The 21,780-nt window shown below is 40.2% G+C and overlaps 1 protein-coding gene and 2 pseudogenes across 1 annotated transcript in view; 2 read left to right on the forward strand and 1 right to left on the reverse strand.

Annotated features, from left to right (window-relative positions):
- The first annotated feature begins 360 nt into the window (after positions 1 to 360).
- Positions 361 to 6,288, forward strand: LOC123820363 (annotated as a pseudogene).
- Positions 4,439 to 5,005, reverse strand: LOC123820362 (annotated as a pseudogene).
- Positions 6,289 to 13,525: 7,237 nt separating the features above from the next.
- The window catches only part of LOC123820361 (guanylate-binding protein 7-like), a 30,779-nt gene continuing 22,524 nt past the window's right edge, over positions 13,526 to 21,780 (forward strand). The window contains 2 exon segments of the mRNA XM_045841055.1: positions 13,526 to 13,599; positions 17,455 to 17,651. Coding sequence (XP_045697011.1) covers positions 17,461 to 17,651 — 191 coding nt within the window. The 5' untranslated portion in view covers positions 13,526 to 13,599; positions 17,455 to 17,460.

Consider the following 21,780-nt stretch of genomic DNA (forward strand, 5'->3'; position numbering starts at 1 on the left):
GGGGCAGCTAAATTCTAGGGCTTTCAGTGAAGTGCTACAGATATTCCAGGGAATAAGGTAAAGTCCCAGAGCCTAGTAGCAGTAACAAACAATGTAACATTTTATCAGTACAGGGTACCATGGATACAAAAAGTGAAACCTAACTCAGTTATCCCGTGAGGAAAAACCTCCTGAAGAAGCTATAAGGAAGAGGTCAATAAGCTCTACCAGTTAAGGTGTGTGTAAGGTTGATGTGCTTGGGTATGGGACTCATGAAAATAGGGTGTCTGTGAAATAATCTTCTTAAAAGATCTACAGAAAAATTTCAGTGACTCCAAGGACATTTACTAAGATTTTAGCCCAAAGCTCTGGGCTTTGAAGATCAGCACAAACTAATTAGAACAAAATCCTCTCCAAGCCCTGGTGAAGAAGATGACTCAGGCAAGTTTGTGAGTTTCTTCCCAGACTTTGTTTGGGCTGTATGTGATTTCATGCTGGATGGAGCTGGAGAGGGACAGATGCAACATCACTGTAGATGAGTACCTGTAGAATGCCTTGAAGTTGATTCCAGGTATCAGAGGGTGGTCTGAGTGATGGAAGATGCCAATATGAGGTGGGATCACCTGAGACCTGTCACTCAGCACTTAACATCAATCTTGATTTGAGACCTAGCCAGTTAGCTCAGTTGGTTAGAGAGTCATTCCATACACAGAAGTTACAGGGTTGGTCCCTGGTCAGTGAACATACAAGAATCAACCAATGAATGCATAAATAAGTGGAACAACAAATGAATTCCTGCCTCTCTCTCCTCTCTCCCTTTCTCCCTCTCCCTCTCTGTATCTCTGTCTCTCTCTTCCTCCCTTCTTCCTCTCTCTCTAAAAAATTAATAAATAAATAATTTTTAACCTTGATTAGAGATTGGATTTAGCCCATGCAAATGGTGTTATGTGTATGACAGGTGGATATTGTTTCAGTTGCTATTATTCCTGGAACAACCCCACTGAGCACACATGAAGCTCACTGAGGAAATACAGAATCTTATATTGGACCAACCAATTTTAGATAAATTGTCAGCATGAATAAAAATGTAAGGACTATAGCTAGTACTAAAACTTAAGTCTCAAATAGTTGTGTTACTTATTAAGCTCAGAGTTCCCCCACTTCTATTTAGAGGAAAATGCTCATCACTGAAAAACAGTAAACACAGAGTCACAAAGATATCAAATGACTTAATTTTGAAATATACTTCATGCAGTCTATTTTCCTGTCCTGCATAATTATAACTTTCATATGAAGGCTATTTATACACTATTTGTTTTTTGAATGGTTCTTAAGGAGTTACTGATATGTCTTTTCAGTAACACTGTAAAATCCTTCATGTTCTCTTTCTCATAATAACACTCTCTTCGTTCTTCAGTCTCATACAATATGCTGTCTTGTTAAAATAATAAATTCGTTACCACAATGATGAGTTTTAGTAGAAAGGATAAAGGTGGTACTTGGAAGTGCTATCCATTTTGTTTATTTAGTTACTTATTCAATTATTTAAAAATATTTATTGAACAGCTGATACATGTGCAGGATCTTTCTGTATGACATTGTCAACTCCAATATAATCTGATACAAAAAAAAAGGTGGGGGATCCAACATACATTTAGGTTCATCTTAATATTTGGTACTGTCTTCTAAAAGAATCTTTCAACATATGTATAAGTTGTCTATTTTTGCAGGGAACTCTGATTTCATCAAGCTTTTATATACTGTCCTGAGTATCATCTGTATTGTACATGGGTTTTTCACTGAAATAATATACATATTTTTATTTCTATCTTTACTTTAGAGCCCACATTTTATTTCTGTCATGGAGACTGTATTGTTGAGAAAGTATTTCTGGAAATTTTTGGATTAATTTATTATTCAACAACTATCTAATAAATAGTCAATCCAGTGCACACCATACAAGAGCTAAGGAACAATCCTGAGTTCCTTCACTTGGGATGGATGTGTCCCCTCCTCCTACAGAAGTACTAAGTACTTCTGGAAGTCTCGGCTCTGTACAAAAAAACAATTCTAAGTCTTGAGTAGATTAGAAAGTTAGATTGGCATAATTAGATAAAAGGAGTTTTACAGGCACAAGAGTTACAGTGGTGCAAATAGCCCAGGAAACAAAGGTACCCAGTTCCCTTGCCTAGAGACTGTCTCATCGATGATGGTTCTTTTTTCACGTCTGAAGGTGAGGATCCTCAAATCCAAAATTCCAACAAACCCAGAGAATATATCAAGAAGTTCTTCCCAAACAGAAATGCTTTGTCTTTGTCCTGCCTGTAAGTGACAACAAACTCTTACACTGCATTAAGGAAGCATCAGAAAACCAATGGAGATGCATTTTCCAGGTACAATCCAAAAATTTCTGTAACTGTATGTTTATGCATGCCAAAACCAAGATCCTCAGAGAGGAAAACATTATCACTGGAAATGAAGAGTCTTCTCTGCTACAACATGTATTTCTGTGGTTCAGTAGGTGTGATGGAGCTGTGATTGCACCCAGAGTTTGTCAGTAATTTTGTTCCATTCTCTGTGTGATGTGGAAAAGCAGAGATTCATGCCACAGATAGACATGCATGTTGTTTCATTAAAGCTTCTCTATATAAAGGATTATTGAAGCCTATTGTATCTGATGAAACTAGTACACTAATAATATAAGCACAAGGTGCTCTTAAGAATAGGAATCTGAACGATGATGATAAGACAAATGATTGTTTCGTGGGGAGACACACAAGATATTTTGTAAATTTACACTAGTTAGAAAATAATCTCTTAAAGTTCACTGAGAGCTGGAGAAACAAATTTATGTATAATACTATATTAAGTGCTGGATTCATGAACATGCAATCTGGTCAAACACAAAGTGCCCTGTGCTGAAATGGGCCAATGCTTGGTTTAATATCTCTGTCACTGTCTTGAAATTCTTAAAAATTTGTTTGCAAAGGCCCCACAATTTCATTTGGAAATAGTGCCTACACTTTGCCCATTGTGCTCACCTGTGTTATAAATTATTTTTTATTTTATTTCAATGGTAAAAGCATTTTAGGACTTCCTTGAACATACTGGTTGAGATTACTAATTTAATATTGTAATGGAATGAATTTGTTAACCAGATGAAAGTATATAACTAAGAGACATAATAATGTTATTATAAGGAAACAGATGCATAGAAGAGCAAGGAGGAGGAGAAAAGGCGAGGCCAAGAAGGGAGATTAGAAGGAGAGGAAGAAAGAGGTAAGAAAAAAACCCACTTTATTTCAATAAAATTATTTTGAGTTTTAGAATGTTGATCTGTAAATCTCTAAAATAAAGAACAAGAACTTCCTGCCCATTACCTAAATCCCACGTGTAATTCAGGTCTGGGGACTCTGGCAAAGGTCTTTGTGGATGCCATCAACAGTGGAGCAGTGCATTGTTTGGAGAATGCCATGACATCTGTGGCCCAGCATGAGAACTCACTGGCTGTGCAGATGGCAGCCGACCACTACAGTGAGCAGATGGCGCAGCGAGTGAGGTTCCCCACAGACATGCTCCAGGAGCTGCACGTGGCCTACACGTGGCCTGTGAGAGGGAAGCCATTGTGATCTTCATGGAGAACTCCTTCAAGGATGAAAAACAGGAGATCCAGAAGCTTGTGGTACTTTGTCTTCTGGTAGCATATAGCCTTCTTAATTCCTGTTCCTCTGGAATGATGCCTGGACATACACTTGTTTTGACACATAGTTCATGGGTTTCCCATTGGATTCCTGTGAGTGACAGGACTCAGCAGGCTTCTCTTCATCCTTTTTATGAAAGATTGACTCTGTGTTTTATTATACCAAAAAAATTAATGCACACTTATCAGCATATCACAAAAGCACACATTTATTAGTTCACAATTCTTCAGGCAGGATCCTAGTACAAGATGTGTAAGTGCTCTGCTCTGTGTACCAAAACAAGGGTCAAATGAACACTTGAAACTAACAACATATGGAGGCTCTTGGGAACTCTCCTTCCATCTTCAAGGCAGCAAAGGTAGATTGTATCCTTGTCTTGTTTCTAATATCTTTGACTACCTCTCTGCCACCAATTGGAGAAAACTGCTTTTAAAGGACTCATGTCTTTTGGCATGCCCACTTGAGTAACTTTTTCTTTCTATCTCCTTCCTTCCTTTCTTCCTTCCTTCCTTCCTTCCTTCCTTTCTTTCTTTCTTTCTTTCTTTCTTTCTTTCTTTCTTTCTTTCTTGCGGGGGTGACAAAAGATATTTATTGAGGCTTGAATGCTTGATCCTTCTATACATATAAAAAATATAATCTAAAATAAGGGAAATGATAATCTGGGTGGTGTCATCTCCCTTCCTCCCCTTTGGCACAGACTTCCTGGTAGCCCCTTTCCAGGTGCTTCCTTCAAAATCCTGAAGTATGTAGGACTGGGGTTACTTCTTGGCACTGTCTGCCTGAGCTGCCAAATCTGTCTCTTTCTGAGCAGATAAGAATGTGGATGCTCCTTCTGGGAAACTGGCCAGTTCTTCAAAACTGAGGTCCTTCACCACACTAATGCCCAGGATATGGGTGGGGCCAATGATGGAGTGGACAAAGCTGATAGGGGCACATTCTGCAGGGCAAAGGCATCATCCTGAGCTTTATCATAAACAGTCTCATACACATGCTTCAAGATCACCAGCTCTTTCCCTGTCTGCTGAGTCCCTTTCTGAATCCCAGCAGCTGTCCTCAGGAAGTAGGAAACAGTGAGATGTCCAATCAGGATTTCAAATGTCCTATAAGGTCTTCACAAAGGTCTTGGTAGACAAAGGGATGACTTATTTGGTGTCCTTTGTCTTCTCATTGACATTCTTGCAGACCTAGTTGATGGAAATGACTCACTGACCCAGGACAGGGCCTAGTGGGGGTGTGGACACCACATGGCCTGCCCACACAATGGCCCAGATCACACCAGCCTCGGGCTTCCTGAGGACACAAGTGACCTGGCTCAGCTTCAACATGATGTAGGCAGGGTTCACCACTTGAGTTCATCTGAGGTCAACAGCAAGAGAGACATCTCCAGGAGTCACCAATTTGGGCCAGAGATTAAGGGTCAATACTCTATTTCTTAAAGTCAACAGTGCCATGTAACAATCAAACCACAAGATTAACATTCAGCATTATCATAGGCCTAGGGACTGTAGTGTTTGGACACCATGGGAACTCTGGAGAACTCCCGAGAACAACATAATTCTGTGTAGCATGATCACCTTCACCTTGTCTTGGAGTCTGTCATTGACCATTCTACAAGTTACAAAGCTCTCACTTCATACAGAAGAAAACCAACAGAAGTGTAATTTTTCAATTACACTAGAAAAATTCTGTTCCTATAATTTTGCACAATCAATCCTTCATTGAAAAAACCCATGAAGGATTCAAAACTCTGTTCAGTAACCACTTACCTCAGTAGTGGGCTGTTAATTAACTGTGAATATGTTTTTCTCCATACCAATCCAAGTTTGCAAAGGAAAGTTTATTTCCAGTCATGCTGATTTTTTCATTGCTCATTGTCTATGAATGGGCCACTGTTAATTCTACTTCTGGTAAAGGAACCATTGATAATACTGGATGGCATATTTACAATTTGCTAACAGAGTCGAACCTAAAAGTTCTCATCAAAGAAAAAACAATTTCTGTATTTGTGTGTCAGATGATAACTAGACATTGTGCAGGTTATTTTGCAATGTATACAAATATTAAGTCCTTATGTTGTAAACCTGAAACTAATGTAATGTTATATCTAAATTATATCTCAATTTTAAAAATAAGGGAACCATGGAGTTTGTATCTACCAGCCCCACCACATCACAAATGTTGAGCCTAAACCCAAGGGACTTAAAGAACATTCCACAGATAACTCAAAATATTGGTCTAAACTGAGAATAAAATGAGCCTCCTGATCCTGACCTATTAGTCCATGCCCCAGTCCACCCTGATACAACCAAACTGCTTCTTCCAGGAAGATCAGAGTTGGACCTTCCCTCCTAATAGCTTCTTCCTTTGGCTTTCTCCACATTTTTCCTGACAAGAAACCACAGAGATGAAGAAGAAATATTTCTTGCTGCACAATGAAGAGGAATCTGGCAAATATTGCCAGGCTCAGCATAGGCAACTTTCTGAGCCCTTGGTGGAAAACATTTCAAGAGGAACATGCTCTGTGCCTGGAGGATACAACCTCTACTCAGAAGAAATGGACAAGGTTGAACAGTCCTATAACCTGGTGCCCAGGGAGGAGTTAACGTGAGGAATAAAAAGAGGTCAGGAGAACAGTACATTAGGGTCCAAAGGTTTTCGTAGATTCTTTTGAAAATCTAAGCCCACAGGACCATTTGTGAAGAGGCAGCAAGGCATGGGGATATCTGTACCTTTTTTCTTTTTATCTACAATTAGTTAAATACTTTTAAATGAACAAAAAATATGGTTCCCAAACACAAAATTTAACATTAGGAATGTAGAGGAAAGACAACATGCCTTTCATTTAGGAAATAATGAAATAGTTTTGTGCTATATTTAAGGGATACAAAATTAAAGAAACAACGTTGTCAAGAATCTTATGATCCTACTTAAAAAAAGAAATATAAACAGTCAATTAGATGCAGTGGGTAATGTTATCATACAAGTATACACTGCTGCTGCTGCTGCTGTGGCTGATATATATTGAATACACACTTCCCAAATCAGTTATATTCTTAGGTTTTGGGTTTGGAATATCAACTTAATATTCAGAATAATGTGAATTTAGATAAAACTGTCATCCCCATTACCCAAATGAGAAATCAAATGCACTGAGAAGCTAATAAGTTGCCTGAGAACACACAGTCAGCAAGTGGTAGAGCTGGTAGGGCAGGTCTGTGTAACTGGCATCCAGTCAAATCTCAAAAGGAAGGTTGGCAAAGCTTACTGGAAGAGGATGTAGTAGCTATAAGGTGAAATAACAATAAATTATATCTGACTAAAGAAAGTGTAGACAAGCATCTGTTCAGAAGAAAATAATGTGCAGATATTGAAAAACATGGGAGAGGAGTGTTTGTAGAACTGCATGTAAATCTGGTTGTCTGTAACTTGGGGTGGTGGGTGGTAGTTGGAATCATTAGGACAGGAAGCTAGAGAGGTAGGAAAGATGTTGCCAAAGAGGTTGTTATTCTAACTGAAAAAGTTTGATTTTTTTAAAAGATTTTTTTAGAGAGAGGGGAAGGGAGGGAGAAAGAGAGGGAGAGAGACATCAATGTGTGGTTGCCTCTTGCACACCCCCAACTGGGGACCTGGCCGACAACCCAGGCATGTGCCCTGACTGGGAACCAAACCAGCAACAGTTTTGTTCAAAGGCCAGTACTCAATCCATTGGGCCACAGCAGCCAGGGTAGAAGTTTGATTTTTTATTGTGACCATAGAAGAAAGGGAACCACTGTGTGATTCTAAGAAGGATTTACAGGGTCATGTTGTAGCTTTGTTGAACATGATTTCCTCAGCAAGAAGGCACAGGCTGCAACAGTGGAATCCACCCTGCAGGCAGACAAAGCCCTCACTGCTGGGGAGAAGGATTTAGCAGGCACAGGAAAGGGCTCTGATTACAGAGTGGGGATAGTTCCCTGCAGTGTCCTCCAGTGTGTGAGAGCACAGCCTTCTTGAAACAAAGCATTTTTTTTTGTGGAACAACTTGACTAAGTCTAAAAATAATCAAGAGGGTTTTATTTGCACATTCAGCCAATCAATTCCTTTCCATCACATTCTGAAACATACTGGTACTGCTAGTTAGAACACTCAGAGATTCCTCTCTGCCATTGACAAGTCATTTGAGTCTCTTACTTTTTGAGGGTACAGCTCAGTATAACTGTTATTTTTGACTCTCTGTAAAACCATTGTGGAACACCTGAGCATGCCAAGAAGCACACAGCAGAAAAGGCACAGGACCTTCTAAGACAAACACTGAATGAAATGTGGCAAAAAATGGAGGCTCAAGAGAGAAGCCTCAAGGAAAACATCACCCAATTGAATAAAATAACTAGAGAAAGAGAAAACCTACTGAGAGAGCAGGAAAGAATGCTGGAGCACAAGCTGAAGGTAAGTCTAGGTGGCAGTTGGGCAAAGCCTAGAGGGCAATCAATAACAAAAACTAAAGGAAAGAACAAAAACTGAAGGAAATCCAAAGGCATGTGATTCAGTGAAATGTCAGATTAAATGGATCATTTTAAAGCCCTTACTCTTTGAGACCCAGCACTTTCTGTGGTACTAAAGTTAGGGGGTTACAGATAACATGCTGCAGGTTCCTGGATTACTGGCCATGGTGCCTCCAGGGCCTTATTGTGCCCCCAAGTGAATAGGACTTTAGTTCTTAAGATGTTTGGTACAACCATCAAAGAGACCTGGTATAGATCCCTCTGTTCTGAAAGTATCAGATTATACATGATATGAAATATGAAACAATGAAAGCTCTAAATTTTGCTGCATTGGTTTCATGTCTGCCTGCTCCATCCTATAGATCCAGAGTAAAATGCCTTTTTTGGTCCCAACCTGGAATTTGATAACCAGCGTTCCATAGAGAGTCAGCAGTTGACTTTACTTGTTAATATGTGTAGTTGTCCTACATCAGTGGAACCAGGAAATGCATAGAATAAAATCTCCACCCTTCCCAAAGAACATCTTTAGGATGGGAATACATCCCTGGCATAGTCGTCAGGATAGAATCAGCCCCAAACTCCTCACCACCCCCAGTGAGATTGTGATAAGCAATTATAGGATGGTGTAAATCATGGATACTCCCACTATGAGGTCCAAGGTTTGGAAATATTGGACAAAAAGCATCAAAGGGCATGTAATTTTGCAGAGAACATGTATTTAACTCCTGATGTTTTTAATAAAGTTCTGATTATTGAGATATTCAAAAGGGAGCTTTCTCCTTTTTATAAATCCAAGAAGGACTACTTACTGAAGAATTTTTTTTAAGTATGAAGAGATGATAAAAGAGATAACAAGTAGAAGAAGAGAATGGGAGAAATAAAGTCAATGAGCTCTCCCATATGTCATGAAGCATATGGCCAGCACTGTGTTCATTGCAGTGCCACCTGGGGCTTATAAACTAATAAGTATAAGGATGAGATGCTTCAGTTCATGTATTAAAAGTTTTGATAATTCCTCTTGACTGTATTTTTAAAAGGCTCCTTATGCTATAATAGCATAACACTGTGGCTCATTTAGGAAATATTGTGTCATGCTGGTTTCGTTCAAGAAATGTCGCAGCCACTGGCCTGCAGTGACCGTGAATGCTGCAGCTGCTCATGATATGAGAGTAATACACACGGACTACTGAGTCCTGTGGAGGAACAGGAACAGCATGGCCACTCTTTCTAGTGGAGAGCGCCCCAAGCCACTGCCTGAGTAGGCTTTTTATTAGGTAGTATTGGGTAGGGGTATGGATACAGTTTGTGGATTATAGTCTTGCAGGGAAGATCAGACAAGTAGGTATCTTTCAAAGAGCTGAAAGGACTCACGCTGAGTTTGGAGTTTTATCACCTAAGAGCTACAAGGCTAGCTTCATTTCCTGCCCATGCCTTCATTTTCAAGAGCATCCTCAGCAAGCAGGTCTCACAGGATCTTGCATATCCTATGCCCCAGGTCTAATTACTCTGGAGGTCCACTGACTCTGGTCTGGACTGCACAGCCCCTGCTATTTCCACAAGCTTGAGTCGGACAGAGGAGACAAAGGCATCCAGGAGACTTGGATTTCTCACAGCCAGAACAAAGACTCAGGCTTTGTCAAAGCTGAGGGGGCAGGGGTGATGTTGGTCACCCCTTCACTTCCACAGCCCCCTGAGTCTCTTCTCTGAAGTCCTTCTCACGTGATCGTGTCTGTCTCAGATTCATTCTCCTCTGAGCATTGTTACCCGTCATTGATTATCCAACCATGCAATGGGAGCCAGCATAGAACAGGCAGTGTTCACGCCAGGGAAATAAGTTTTGTCTCCTTAGGTCTCCTTGTTTCAGAGGTCTCTCACTCAGTCTTAGCCATGGGTGGTTACAGCTTCCTGGGACCAGGCAGGGTGGACCCCAATAAAGAAAAGTCTAAAAATAGTGATTAAAAAGGACATCAGGACCTGATATCCAAGAAAATAGTTTATTTCGATTGAATGTATTAATTGAAAATAGAAAATAAGTTAGGAGATAATGATTATTTCCTAGAAAATATTTCAGCAAAGTGAGAAGATTAGCATCTGCATTAAAGTCACAAAGATCATTTCTTCAGCCATGACAGGCCCTTACAAATCTGGCAGCAAAGAGCATCAACCAAAATATATCATTTAAACAGGGCAAAAATATAAGAATAAATAAAAATGTTTATCTTTATGGATTATAAAGATATATAAAGTGAAACTAGGAGGTACCTGTGTCACCGCTCAGATAGTCCAGAAAGAACAGTTCTGATAGGACATTAAATAGGCAAGGGTTTCAGGAAACTGGAACTCTCTCTTATTTGCTGTTGAGCTTACAAATTGGTACAAGTATACATTAAAATTTTAAATGCAAATAATGTTGGTATAACAAGTCCACAGTTAGGAATTTATCTTATAGATTTACCCAAGTTGCAAATGACATAGGTAGCTTTGGATGGTGTGGCTCAGTGGACTGAGTGCCAGCCTGCAAACCAAAGGGTCACCAGTTTGATTCCCAGTCAGAACACATGACTGGGTTGTGAGCCAAGTCACCAGATGGCAACCACACATCAATGTGTGTTTCTCTTACTCTCTTTCTCCCTCTCTTCCCCTCTCCCTAAAAATAAATAAATAAAATCTTTAAAACAGACAATAACATATGTAGTGATATATCATTGCAAAATTTTTATAAATTCCAAAAGATTGGAAACAACCATAAATTCCCTCTGTGAGGTACTGATTAGGTAAAATCGAGATAGACTTACAGAGGAATATTCAACAGTTGCTAAAAGAAAGGAGAAGCTCTATTTGTACTAATGTAAAGAACTCTAAAAAATTTATCATAAATTTAAAAATGGTGCAGAATTATGCATAGTTGCCACCACTAAATTGTGACCGATAAATATGTGAATCCACTATGATCTTTCTGTAGAAAGTACAAAATAAACTTGTATATTAGACACGAGAGTCATGAACTTGCAGAAAATAAATAACCTTACATTGTGTACTCTGTGCCTGTTATATCTTATAGGAATTATTACCTATTCAAACAACAAATAAATATAATTATTAATATTAAAATTGAAATAATACATGGAAGGGAAAATTCCCATGACAGGATCAAAGTATTTACAGAAATACCATAAGTCAGCTCAATAGGAATAGTCTACTTATCAAAGCAGAAAACAGAAATTGCAAGATGTGCATCTTAACCTTGTCATCCTTTGGGCCTCTCAGTAAGGCCCTGAAATTGTAGTCTCAAATTTAGGTTCCAATATAATATCTACTGGGATGTCACCAGGAATGGTCTCCAGATTCCCACCCCACATTTATAAAGATGGTGAATTTGAAGGAAAAAAACTTAGGGTCAACTAAATATTTTAAGTTTTCAGCTCTGTGGTGCTTAAGACACTGTGCTTAGTTAGAATAAATTGCTTTTAATTTCAAACATTGTATGTATTCTTTTGACTTTGTATATTTGCCCATAGAACACAAACTTCCCTAAAACAGCCTGTACCCTTTATTTGCTGGCCTCTGTTCTCCTACCATGGCTTATTTCCTGACTTCCCGTGATTGGAAATGATGTCTTCCCTATGCTACCATTGTGCTATGTTATCCCTGCTGCCATAGTACATTTAGATCATTGCAAAAGTGAAATGACCCACTTACAGCCATCTCCACTTTACTGCCTCATAATCTCATCTACTTGGTGATCTTCATCATCATGGATTTAGCTCCCACGACACAGCCCACCCTGTAAACACCAGTTATTTAAAAATAGTGGTGAGTACATGCATGACCTGCCATCCAAAAGGGTGCCGGTTACCAAGTCCTTACTATATTAACTGCTTTCCATAGTCTCAAAAAAAAGATACAGCTTTAGAAACTTGAATAGATGGGACTCACTGAGGCAGAAAGGACAGTGCACAGCCATGTGAATCTGCCGCCCAGTTCTCTTTGAGGAGCTGGACAGTCCATGTGCTCAGGGTTCCTCAGGCTTCTCTCCCATGACAATCACTCATCAAGGAAGCTAGGTCCTTGTCTCACAATGCAGTTGTGACATTTAAAATAGTAAAGAAAAGAAGTAGCATTTTGCAGTCTCATTTGTGCCATAATTTTTCAATGTGTTTAAGGTGCTTTGATAAATGAATGGATACAAAAGCTGTGGTATGCATATACAACAGAATACTACTCAGCCATAAAAAGAATGAAATCTTACCATTTGCAACAGCATGAATGGACCTGGAGGGTATTATGCTAAGTGAAATAAATCAGTCAGAGAAAAACAAATATGATATGATTTCCCTTACATGTGGAATCTAAAGAACAAAATAATTGAGCAAAAAAAAAAAATTGAAACAGACTTTAAATTAAGTCTCTACAATCTGATTTTATACTTATCACTGTTATTATCAAAGGACCCATCTCACAGAAATATATGGACTGATATAGAATAGACACTCAATGCTATTTTTGTTCTGTAGTTCAGTACAATGGAGTGCAATTTTTAAAGTGAATTAAATTTTCGCTGGTATACCACTAAAATATATATGCCAGCATTCTGGCTCACACTGAAATTCAAATATGATGGGAGTAGTTGAACAGAAAGTAAACAAAGTGGTGAGACAAAATATTTATAGCATCTGTCAGCTTTTTAAAAATGTTGCTACATGGTTTTGGTCATTTTGAATATTCATTTATTAATTTCTATTTTTCTGTTTTTTTTATGTGAAGTAGATTCTCAAACTATATTCAATCATCAATCCCTTGCCCACCAACTGATCCACTCTCCTATAAGCAAGAAACAACTGTAAGTATATGCAACAAAATAATAATGAATTCATCTGGGCTATAAAATCAGGAAATTTATGTACACACATACTGGTATTTTTGTTGCTAATGAAAAAAAAATCACGTTGAATACAAAATACTCTTTGAAAAAGGAGGGAGAAGAACAAGTGAAAAATTTAAGAAAAAGATATTAATAATAATAATGAAACCTTTCCTCACAAAACAATGCCCGCTGTTCTTTGGCTCACATTCAGCCTGCTGCTGGGTATTCCTTGCGGGTTCAGGGAACAGCCAATGGAGGAGGGACCAACCTGGGATTCTGAAGGCAGGTGTGGAGCAACCACAACTGTCTTCCCACCTCACCTGCCTCAGTTGAAAAACAAAAATAAATAGAAAAGGGAGGGGGGCACCCAACGATTCACTTCTCAAAAAAGCACATGTCCTTTCCATCTGGGTTCTTATCAACCTGAGCCATAACTGCTTGCCTGTAAGATCTGGCACGTGTTCAGCTCCTAAAGAGAACAGTCAATACGCGGAGGAGCCAGACACTGGAGGAGCACGCGCAGAAAGAGCGAGGATAGCTGAGAACGTGTCCCCTGACTGCAGGTCCCAAGAAGGTAAGTTAGCTCCTAGACTTGGTTTTCCATAGCATGTTCTCATGTTCCTCAAACATCGCCAGTAACAACATGGGCACAAAGGCTCATCCCACCCGGGAAGAGCAGGGTGGGCACTGGCTGGCAGGGAGGCAGCAGGAGACTAGCACTGGGCCTGGGCTCCCAGCAGCTGAGCATCTCTGTTTGGATCAGAGGTCACCCTGCGAGGTGACCAACACAACAGTACCTTGTCACCAGGATGAGCTGCTCTTCCCACACTCACCCAGTGCTACAAAAACACCCCTGCATGGGAGGAGGAGGAATGCATCCTGCCTCAAATGTCAAAAGGGGCTAAAGTCCTCCCTGGCACTGACCTAGTAAATCCCACCAGCTTGCAGAGATGCTCCATGGAGTCCTCCCCGCTCCAGCTCTCTCCTCTCTCCTCAGACTGTCTCTGCTTCCCGTTCCCCTCTACCCTTTGGCCCTACCCCACCTCCAACTGTTGGAGAAACTGAGGGAAAAGATGGTTCTTGATTTACAGACAATTCAAATCCTGAAAGATCCACTCTGATTATTTTTGTATAACAATATTTAATATTCCAAAGGCAGTACAAAACTGTGTTATGTAGAATAATTCGATCTCATGCTCACTGATCAAGTGTTAAACATAACTATAAGACTGAATAGTGTTTGTTTACCATGCCTTGTTTCTAATGTGTGGTCCATGTGAGGAACCGTGTCAGAGTGCCCTGTGATACTTGCTGACAAGCCAGGGCTTGGGGCAGTTCTCATCGTCACTTCAGATGACGGACTCTCCTGAAGAGTAAACTTTGGAAACCAATTGCATACAGCAGCACTATTTCATTTTACTTGTCTGTTTGAAGTTAATAGCTTCTGGGTTGGACATTCTAGTATATTTATATTTTTTAAAAGTTTTGTTAATGCATCTATTCCTACCCAAAATTTTGAATGTTTGGTCCAACAAATAAGCTCTGCAATTCCACCTGATCATTATACAGCAATAAAAGACTCATGTTTTACTCCCCAATTCTGCTCCCAGCCACCTAGAGAAAAGTATAGAAATAGTAAAAAGGATGTCTGTTAAGCAAATTCATGTTATTTTCTGACGAGATTTTAGACACCTTATGATTTCTTGGCAATTTGTAGTTCACCGAAGAATATATCAACACATTTGAATGTATTGCTTAACTTGCTCATTGTTAAAACACCACACTAATTCCAGAAAATTTCTTAATTTATTGAAACCCTGTGTGGTGCATACCAGCCTGTAAAAGAAAGAATCAGGCAGGAATCCTCACTTTATCTCTAGCACTGATGAGAAAATGGAGGCCCACACAGGTAGGTAGGGTCCCTTTTCCAGGTCTCACAGACAGTAAGTGATTTGAACCCTGGGGTTTGAACCCAGCAGCCACTCCAGCATCTGTGCTCTGACACCCAGGACTGCCCTGGGCTCCCCAACAACAGGACTTACCCTCCCTCACTGTGCCCGCTCCCAGCTGTACTGCTGGTCCTGTCCTGCCTGCTAATCCCCCTGATGGGGTGTGTCCCCCCACCTACTTGTACTGGGGAGATAGGTGTCACTGTTTCAGTCCAAAGCCAATCCTTCACTTTCATTTAGAACCTACGCTCCCTGCTCTCTTAGATACTCAGTTTTTCATCAATACTTACATAGGTTTCAGTATGTAGCTCATTATTTTAGCAGCATTATAAATTTTATCATTTATTTAATCTTCTTAATGACCCTAATGATCAATTCATTGTTATTTTTATTGTTATTTTTAGTGTTGCCATTTTATGGAAGAACAAACGAGGCACAGAGAAGTTGATCTTTCTAATGGTCACTCAGCTAGGAAAGTATGGGAACGCATGAAAGTTGGTTAGAATTGTCTTTGAGAAAATGAAGGGATAGTCAAAGCATTTCACTGCTCTCTGTCCCTTGATTTCATGAAATACCCACTGTGATGGAAACATTCAAGCAGGGCCTCACCCAGCTGTGGGGCTCTGGCAGATCTGGGCTCACCCTGAAACACCCTGGCTACTGCCTCTCTTTCCTGTCAGCGTATAAAAAAGAAAGGACCTTTTATTATAGTCAAATACATGAATTTTTACCCTCATAACTTTAAGTCCTATAAGATCTGTCCCATGGTGTTTTGAGAGCAAGTCACATTCTTCATCTCTTCTTCTCAGAGTCTCCCCTCCTCCAGCTGCTCCACTCCCACAATTCGCTAATTCTGTCCTGAGCAAGGTTGCAGGTCACATTTATGTCTCTACCCCTGAGAGCCCTCCCTGACCACCCTCTATACAATTCGGCCCCACACTCCCCGTCATAGTCCCTGCTTATCTACTGGGGAGCACTTCCCATCATCTAATACACATACAACATGCATGTCACTTATTTGCTTTATCCAGCATCTGTCTTCTCCTGCTAGAATAGAGCTCTTTCAGACAGGAATTTGTATCCATTTTGTTCACCACTTGATACAGAGCAACTAGAACAGTGCCTGGTACATGTAGGTTCAGAAAATATATGCAGTTAATGAGAAACCAAATCATTCTGGAACTCCAGGTATTTTCTCTGGTCCCTCCTTGTCTCTTGCGTGTCCTGTTCTGCCCATACTCACCCCTAATGTGTTAGCGTTCTCAAGGTGCCATCATCAGTGCTCTGTTTCTTTTACCCATTAGGTAAGCAAGGTTGTTTGTCACTGGACAAGGACGGGGCCCAGAGTGGGTCTTTCTCAGGCCAGGCTGTGATGCATGGGTTCTGACTTCGAGCAGAAAAGATTTCACAACCTGAGTCCAGGTGATTTTGAGAGAACATTTATTAAAGCTGGTGACAGTAAAACAAAGGAAGGACTTAGGGTAGAAGAAGCAATAGGAAGAGATTAGGCAGTGCTCTGCTTTCACTCCCTAGAAACGTTATTGGAAGGAAGTGAGCCGAGGTGGGGCTGCTGTTAGTTCACTGGGAAGTGGGAGAAAGGGGGGAACTTGGAGACAGGATCATGAGGAAAGGTCAGGACAAGGAGCCCACTGCTCCCCTGATTGTAAGTCTCTCGGGACCCTTGGAGTTTAGGAAGAAGGCACTAAAAAGTTCATGTCCTAGAAAGGGCGTGGGCTTGCTCTAGAGTGAGCCCACATTGGTATCCATTGTCTTGAAGGTTATTCCTCACTTTTGTGGGCAAGAATCTTAAAGGGGGCTTTCAGCAGAATAGTCAACAGCTTTCCAGGTGTGTTTTTAATATACTGATGCTTCCAAATGAGCATATAGGGAAGTTTTGGATTACTCTATGATCTGCTCTACTGTTTTACTTTTATCTTGGGTCTGTCTGGCTTAATTGAGATTTTGTTATTTGTTCCTGGACTTCATCTGTTTGGGCATCCAGCTAGAACAAATGGCATTAACTGGTTCTCTGTTCTCTATTTCCCCAACCAGGGTGATTTAAGCTATGTGTCTGTGGTTAGGGAGGAGAAATGTGAACCATTTGCTCTCAAGTGTCCTTGGTTAGAGAAGATAAGGTCTTTCAATTCAATAGCTGACTATAAGTTGTTCAAACTGTTTGGCCTTATTTAATTTTCTTGTCTTAGTTTCCAAATTCCATTTGTGCAGGAATTTTTCTACCTTCTTACTATCCTGCCTCAGTTTGAGGGTTGATTTATGGATTAATTTGATAATGTACATAAAGTATCTGCACCAGGCCTTGACACACTAGGCTAAAACCTTATCTTTTAGGAACATACAAAATGTAGGAAGCTGACATATAAGCTCCAGAAGCAGAAAGTTGATAATGCAAATGACTTCTTTAACCATTAGATAGGATGTTGGGACCTTACATTTTACTGAGTTCTTCCTCTGGGTTGTAGCTTACCATGGCATCTGGATCCATGACAATGAACCCCATCTGCCTGGTAGAAAACCAAAAAAATCAACTGAGAATAAATCCAAAAGCACTGGAGATTCTTGACAAGATCTCTCAGCCTGTGGTGGTGGTGGCCATCGCAGGGCCGCACTGGACAGGAAAATCCTACCTAATGAACTGCCTGGCAGGGACAAGCCCCGGGTGAGTGTTGCTTTGGGTCATTTGTTTGGAAACAGTGATAACACAGGCTGATCATGCCTCCTTCATAGTCATCTTAAGGAAGAACCTAACTCCTCCCATTGAAGAAAAATTTAAATTTTCACTGAAAAATGTATAACTTTAACTCCATCTGCCCATAAAAATCTCACTCATTTGTTGAGGAATTAAGAGATCCCCAAACTTATCAAAGATCCATCCTATAAGTCATCTCTGGGGTAGCTCAGTTCCAGAAATTATTCTTTTCTTTTCTTCCACATCACTTCAGCCCTAAACTATAGGGAAATTTCAGTAACACCCAAATATTGTTCAATATTTACTGTTTTTTAAAAGGGGTAGAAAGCAGCATAAACAGCAGTATATTCTATATACTTTATATCTCAATGGGGATACCACCTAATTATTTGTTTTATTTCATAGCAAAATTTTTGTGAATTATTATACCTCTCTCTTTTTCTCCCTCTTTCTCCCTCCCCATTCTTTTTTAATATGTGAACTATAACACATGTAGAAAAGTACATACCACACACATATACAATAAGATTAATAAATGTAAAATGAACATCTGTGTAATCACTGTCAAGATCAAGAAGTAAAAACATCATCAACACCCAAAAGCCCAAGTCATGCCCTCTCATACCTCACTGCAGTTCACCAATGTTTTGACTTTCATGGTTCTCTCTCTCGCGCTCTCTGTTTCTCTCTCTTTATACCTCTCTCCCTTTCCTTCTTTCTTCCTCTTTTCTTTTTGCTTCTTAATATCTCTTTGATTTCTAACAAAAAATTTGTTTTTGTATTTCTTTTAGAGGAATTCTTAACCACCATTCAGGGTAGGACATTTTTCCTTGCATTGCCTGAATTAATTATAGAGGGGTTTTTTTTTGGGAGGGGGTGTTTTTTGGGGTTGTTTTAGTGATTAAAGGTTGAGAACTCAGAGAGCTATTAGTCAAGTGGTTTCAACAGTGTCTTTTTTTCTTCTGCTTAAGATAACATCAGGTGGGAACCAGATGGCTTCCCATTGGTGAGGAAGTTTCTACCCTCAAAATATGTTGACATCCAAATGGTGGTTTTACCACCCCACTCATATCACAGAAAGAATAAAAAGAAAGAGATTTGCATCCAGTCAAGTTCCATGAGCATGACCAGGTGCCTACTCTCTCTCTCTTTGTTGATGACTAGCTTTATGTGTTATTTACCTCTCATAACAGAGAGCAATGACCTCCAAATACACATTGTCTTTCCTCACTGGGGGAATAGGAACTTCAAATTACTTTGTACTAGTCAGAAAGCAAACAAACAATATCACATGTAAAAGAATGCTGACCATATCAGGCTTTATATCCTCTTTATGGACTACACCCTGAATGTGGAAATTGAATGGCCTGAGCCATGATGAATCAACCTCTCCTAGATATTTCATTATGTTAATTTCTATTCTTCATTGAGGGAAACATTGACATATGGCAGGTGGTCAAAATCCTGGACTGTAGAACAAGATACATCATTAGCAGGTTCCTGGGCATATATCTCACATCTGCTCCCACTGTGTGTTAAATTTTAGGTTTCTGGAAAGAGGATCTAGAAAATCTCACAGGTCTTTTCTGCTTTCTCTTCCATTTTATCCCCACCTGAGGCAGTGAGCAAAGAACTCATTACTTGTTTAAAAAGAGAAAAAGATTTCTAGTCAAGATGGTGGCATAGGTGTACATGACTCATCTCCTCATACAACCACATCAAAATTACAACTAATTTATAGAACAACCATCATTCAGAACCAGCAAAAATCAAGTTGAATGGGAGTATGAAAACTACAGAATTAAAGAAACCACATCCATCTAGACTGGTAGGAGAGGAATAGACAAGGAATAGGCTGGTCCCACATCCACATGTGGCAGATAAAAGTTCAGAAGGTATATCTCAGGAACTAGGAGTCCCAGCCCCATACCAGGCCCCCAGGTCCAGGCTTCCAGTGCAGGAAGATAAGTCCCCATAAGTTCTGGCTGCAAAAACCTGCAGGAACTGAATTGATGAAAGAAACCACTGGAGCTCCAAGCAGTTCCTCTTAAAGAACTTTCACATGAACTTACTCAAACTCACTCCCTTTGTGATCCGTCACTGGCTAGCAACTTGGAAGGCACCACTGGCCTACAGGGAGAAACTGACACATCTGGCATCAAGGTGAGATCTGGGAGACAGCTTTCTCCCATACAGAAAGGCAGCTAGAGCCACAGAGCCAGCAGGTGGGTGCCATATCAGAGTCTCTATCAACCTAGCTAACACTGCCTCACCCTGGAGATTCCCTGAGGTTCATGCTTCACAAATTCCTAAATCCTTTCAAACAAACAGCAGCTGGTCTCAGTGAACTCCCAGGCCCCATATCACTTGCTAAATAGCCCCAGGCACAAGACTAAGAGTAGCCAGCCCAGATTCACAGCTTGGCTTCACCTGGAAGTCTCCAAGTTCAGCACAAATATCAGGCATCTCAGATAGCTCTAAAGTTCAGGAAGGGTGGTCCTGGGAAAAACATCGGTGGGGACTGACCTTGGCCTGTACCAACCAGGAAAGCCCAGAGCCTGCACACCCAGTGGACAGCTACAGACCACACTGGAGCAACACCACCCTGCCCCTACACAGCTGATCTTCCATGGAGGGTGGCAGTTGGTGGTCAATGCTCAAAGCCACGCCTTGCAACTGGCTGGCCTGGGTAAATCCCTCCTATTGACCTGCTAAGAGCTACCAATGCTCATCCAAGGCAAGAGGAAGGTGTACTGAGCCCATGCAAAGGTCACACTTCAAGTGCCCAGCTTGGGTGATAGGGGAGGCTGTGCCCCTGGTCCATATGGGACACCTACTGTATGTATTAGGCCACAATACCAAGACATGGAGTCCTAGCAGTTCTACCTAATACATGGAAACAAACTCAGGGAGGCTGCCAAAATGAGGAAATAAAGAAACATGGCCCAAAAGAAAGAACAGATCAAAACTCTACAAAAAGAACTAAACAAAATGAAGGTAAGCAACCTATCAGATGCAGTTTGAAACACTGGTTATAAGGATGCTCAAGGAACTTAGTGAGGACCTCAACAACATAAAAAAGATACAGTCAGAAATAAAGGATACACTAATTAAAATGAAGAACAATTTACAGGGAAATGACAGTAGAATGAATGAAGCAAAAAATCAAATCAATGATTTGGAACTTATAGAAGCAAAAAACAGCCAATTAGTACAACAAGAAGAAAAATGAATAAAAAAAAGTGAAGATCATATAAGCAGCCTCTGGGATGACTTCAAGTATTCCAACATTTGCATCATAACGGTGTCAGAAGGAGAAGAGAAAGAGCAAGAAACTGGAAATCTGTTTGAAAAGAATAATGAAAGAAAATTTCCTTAATTTGGTGAAGGAAAGAGATATGCAAGTCCAAGAAGCACAAAGAGTCCCAAATAAGGTGGATGCAAAGAGGCCCACTCCAAGAAACATCATAATTAAAATACCAAAGGTTAAAGATAAAGAGAGAATCTTAAAGGCAACAAGAGAAAAGAAGTTAGTTACTTACAGGGGAGTTCCATAAGACTGTCAGCTGATTTCTCAAAAGAAATTTTGCAGGCCAGAAGGGATTGGTAGGAAATATTCAAAGTCATGAAAAGCAGGGACCTACAGCCAAGATTCCTCTACTCAGCAAAGCTGTCATTTAGAATTGAATGGCAGATAAAGAGCTTCCCAGACAAGAAAAAACTAAAAGAATTCATCATCACCAAACCATTATTATATGAAATGTTAAAGGGACATATTTCAGAAGAAGAAGAAGACCAAAACTGTGAACAATAAAATGGCAGTAAATACATACCTATCAATAGCTGATTAAAAAAAAACTAAGCAAAGAAGAACAGAGATACTATCATGGATATGGAGAGCATTTTGATGGTGGCCATATGGGAGGGGGGTGTGGGGGAATAGGTGAAGAGGTGAGGGAATTAAGAGCTACAAGTAGGGACTTATAGAATAGCCATGGGATGTAAAGTACAGTATAGGAAATCGAGTAGCCAAAGAACTTACACACATGACCCATGTACATGAACAGTAGTGTGAGGTGGGCCTGAGGGAGAGAAGGAT

Source organism: Phyllostomus hastatus, unplaced genomic scaffold (genome assembly GCF_019186645.2).
Source record: "Phyllostomus hastatus isolate PE091 unplaced genomic scaffold, TTU_PhHast_1.1 phas_contig_346, whole genome shotgun sequence".
Taxonomy (NCBI): domain Eukaryota; kingdom Metazoa; phylum Chordata; class Mammalia; order Chiroptera; family Phyllostomidae; genus Phyllostomus; species Phyllostomus hastatus.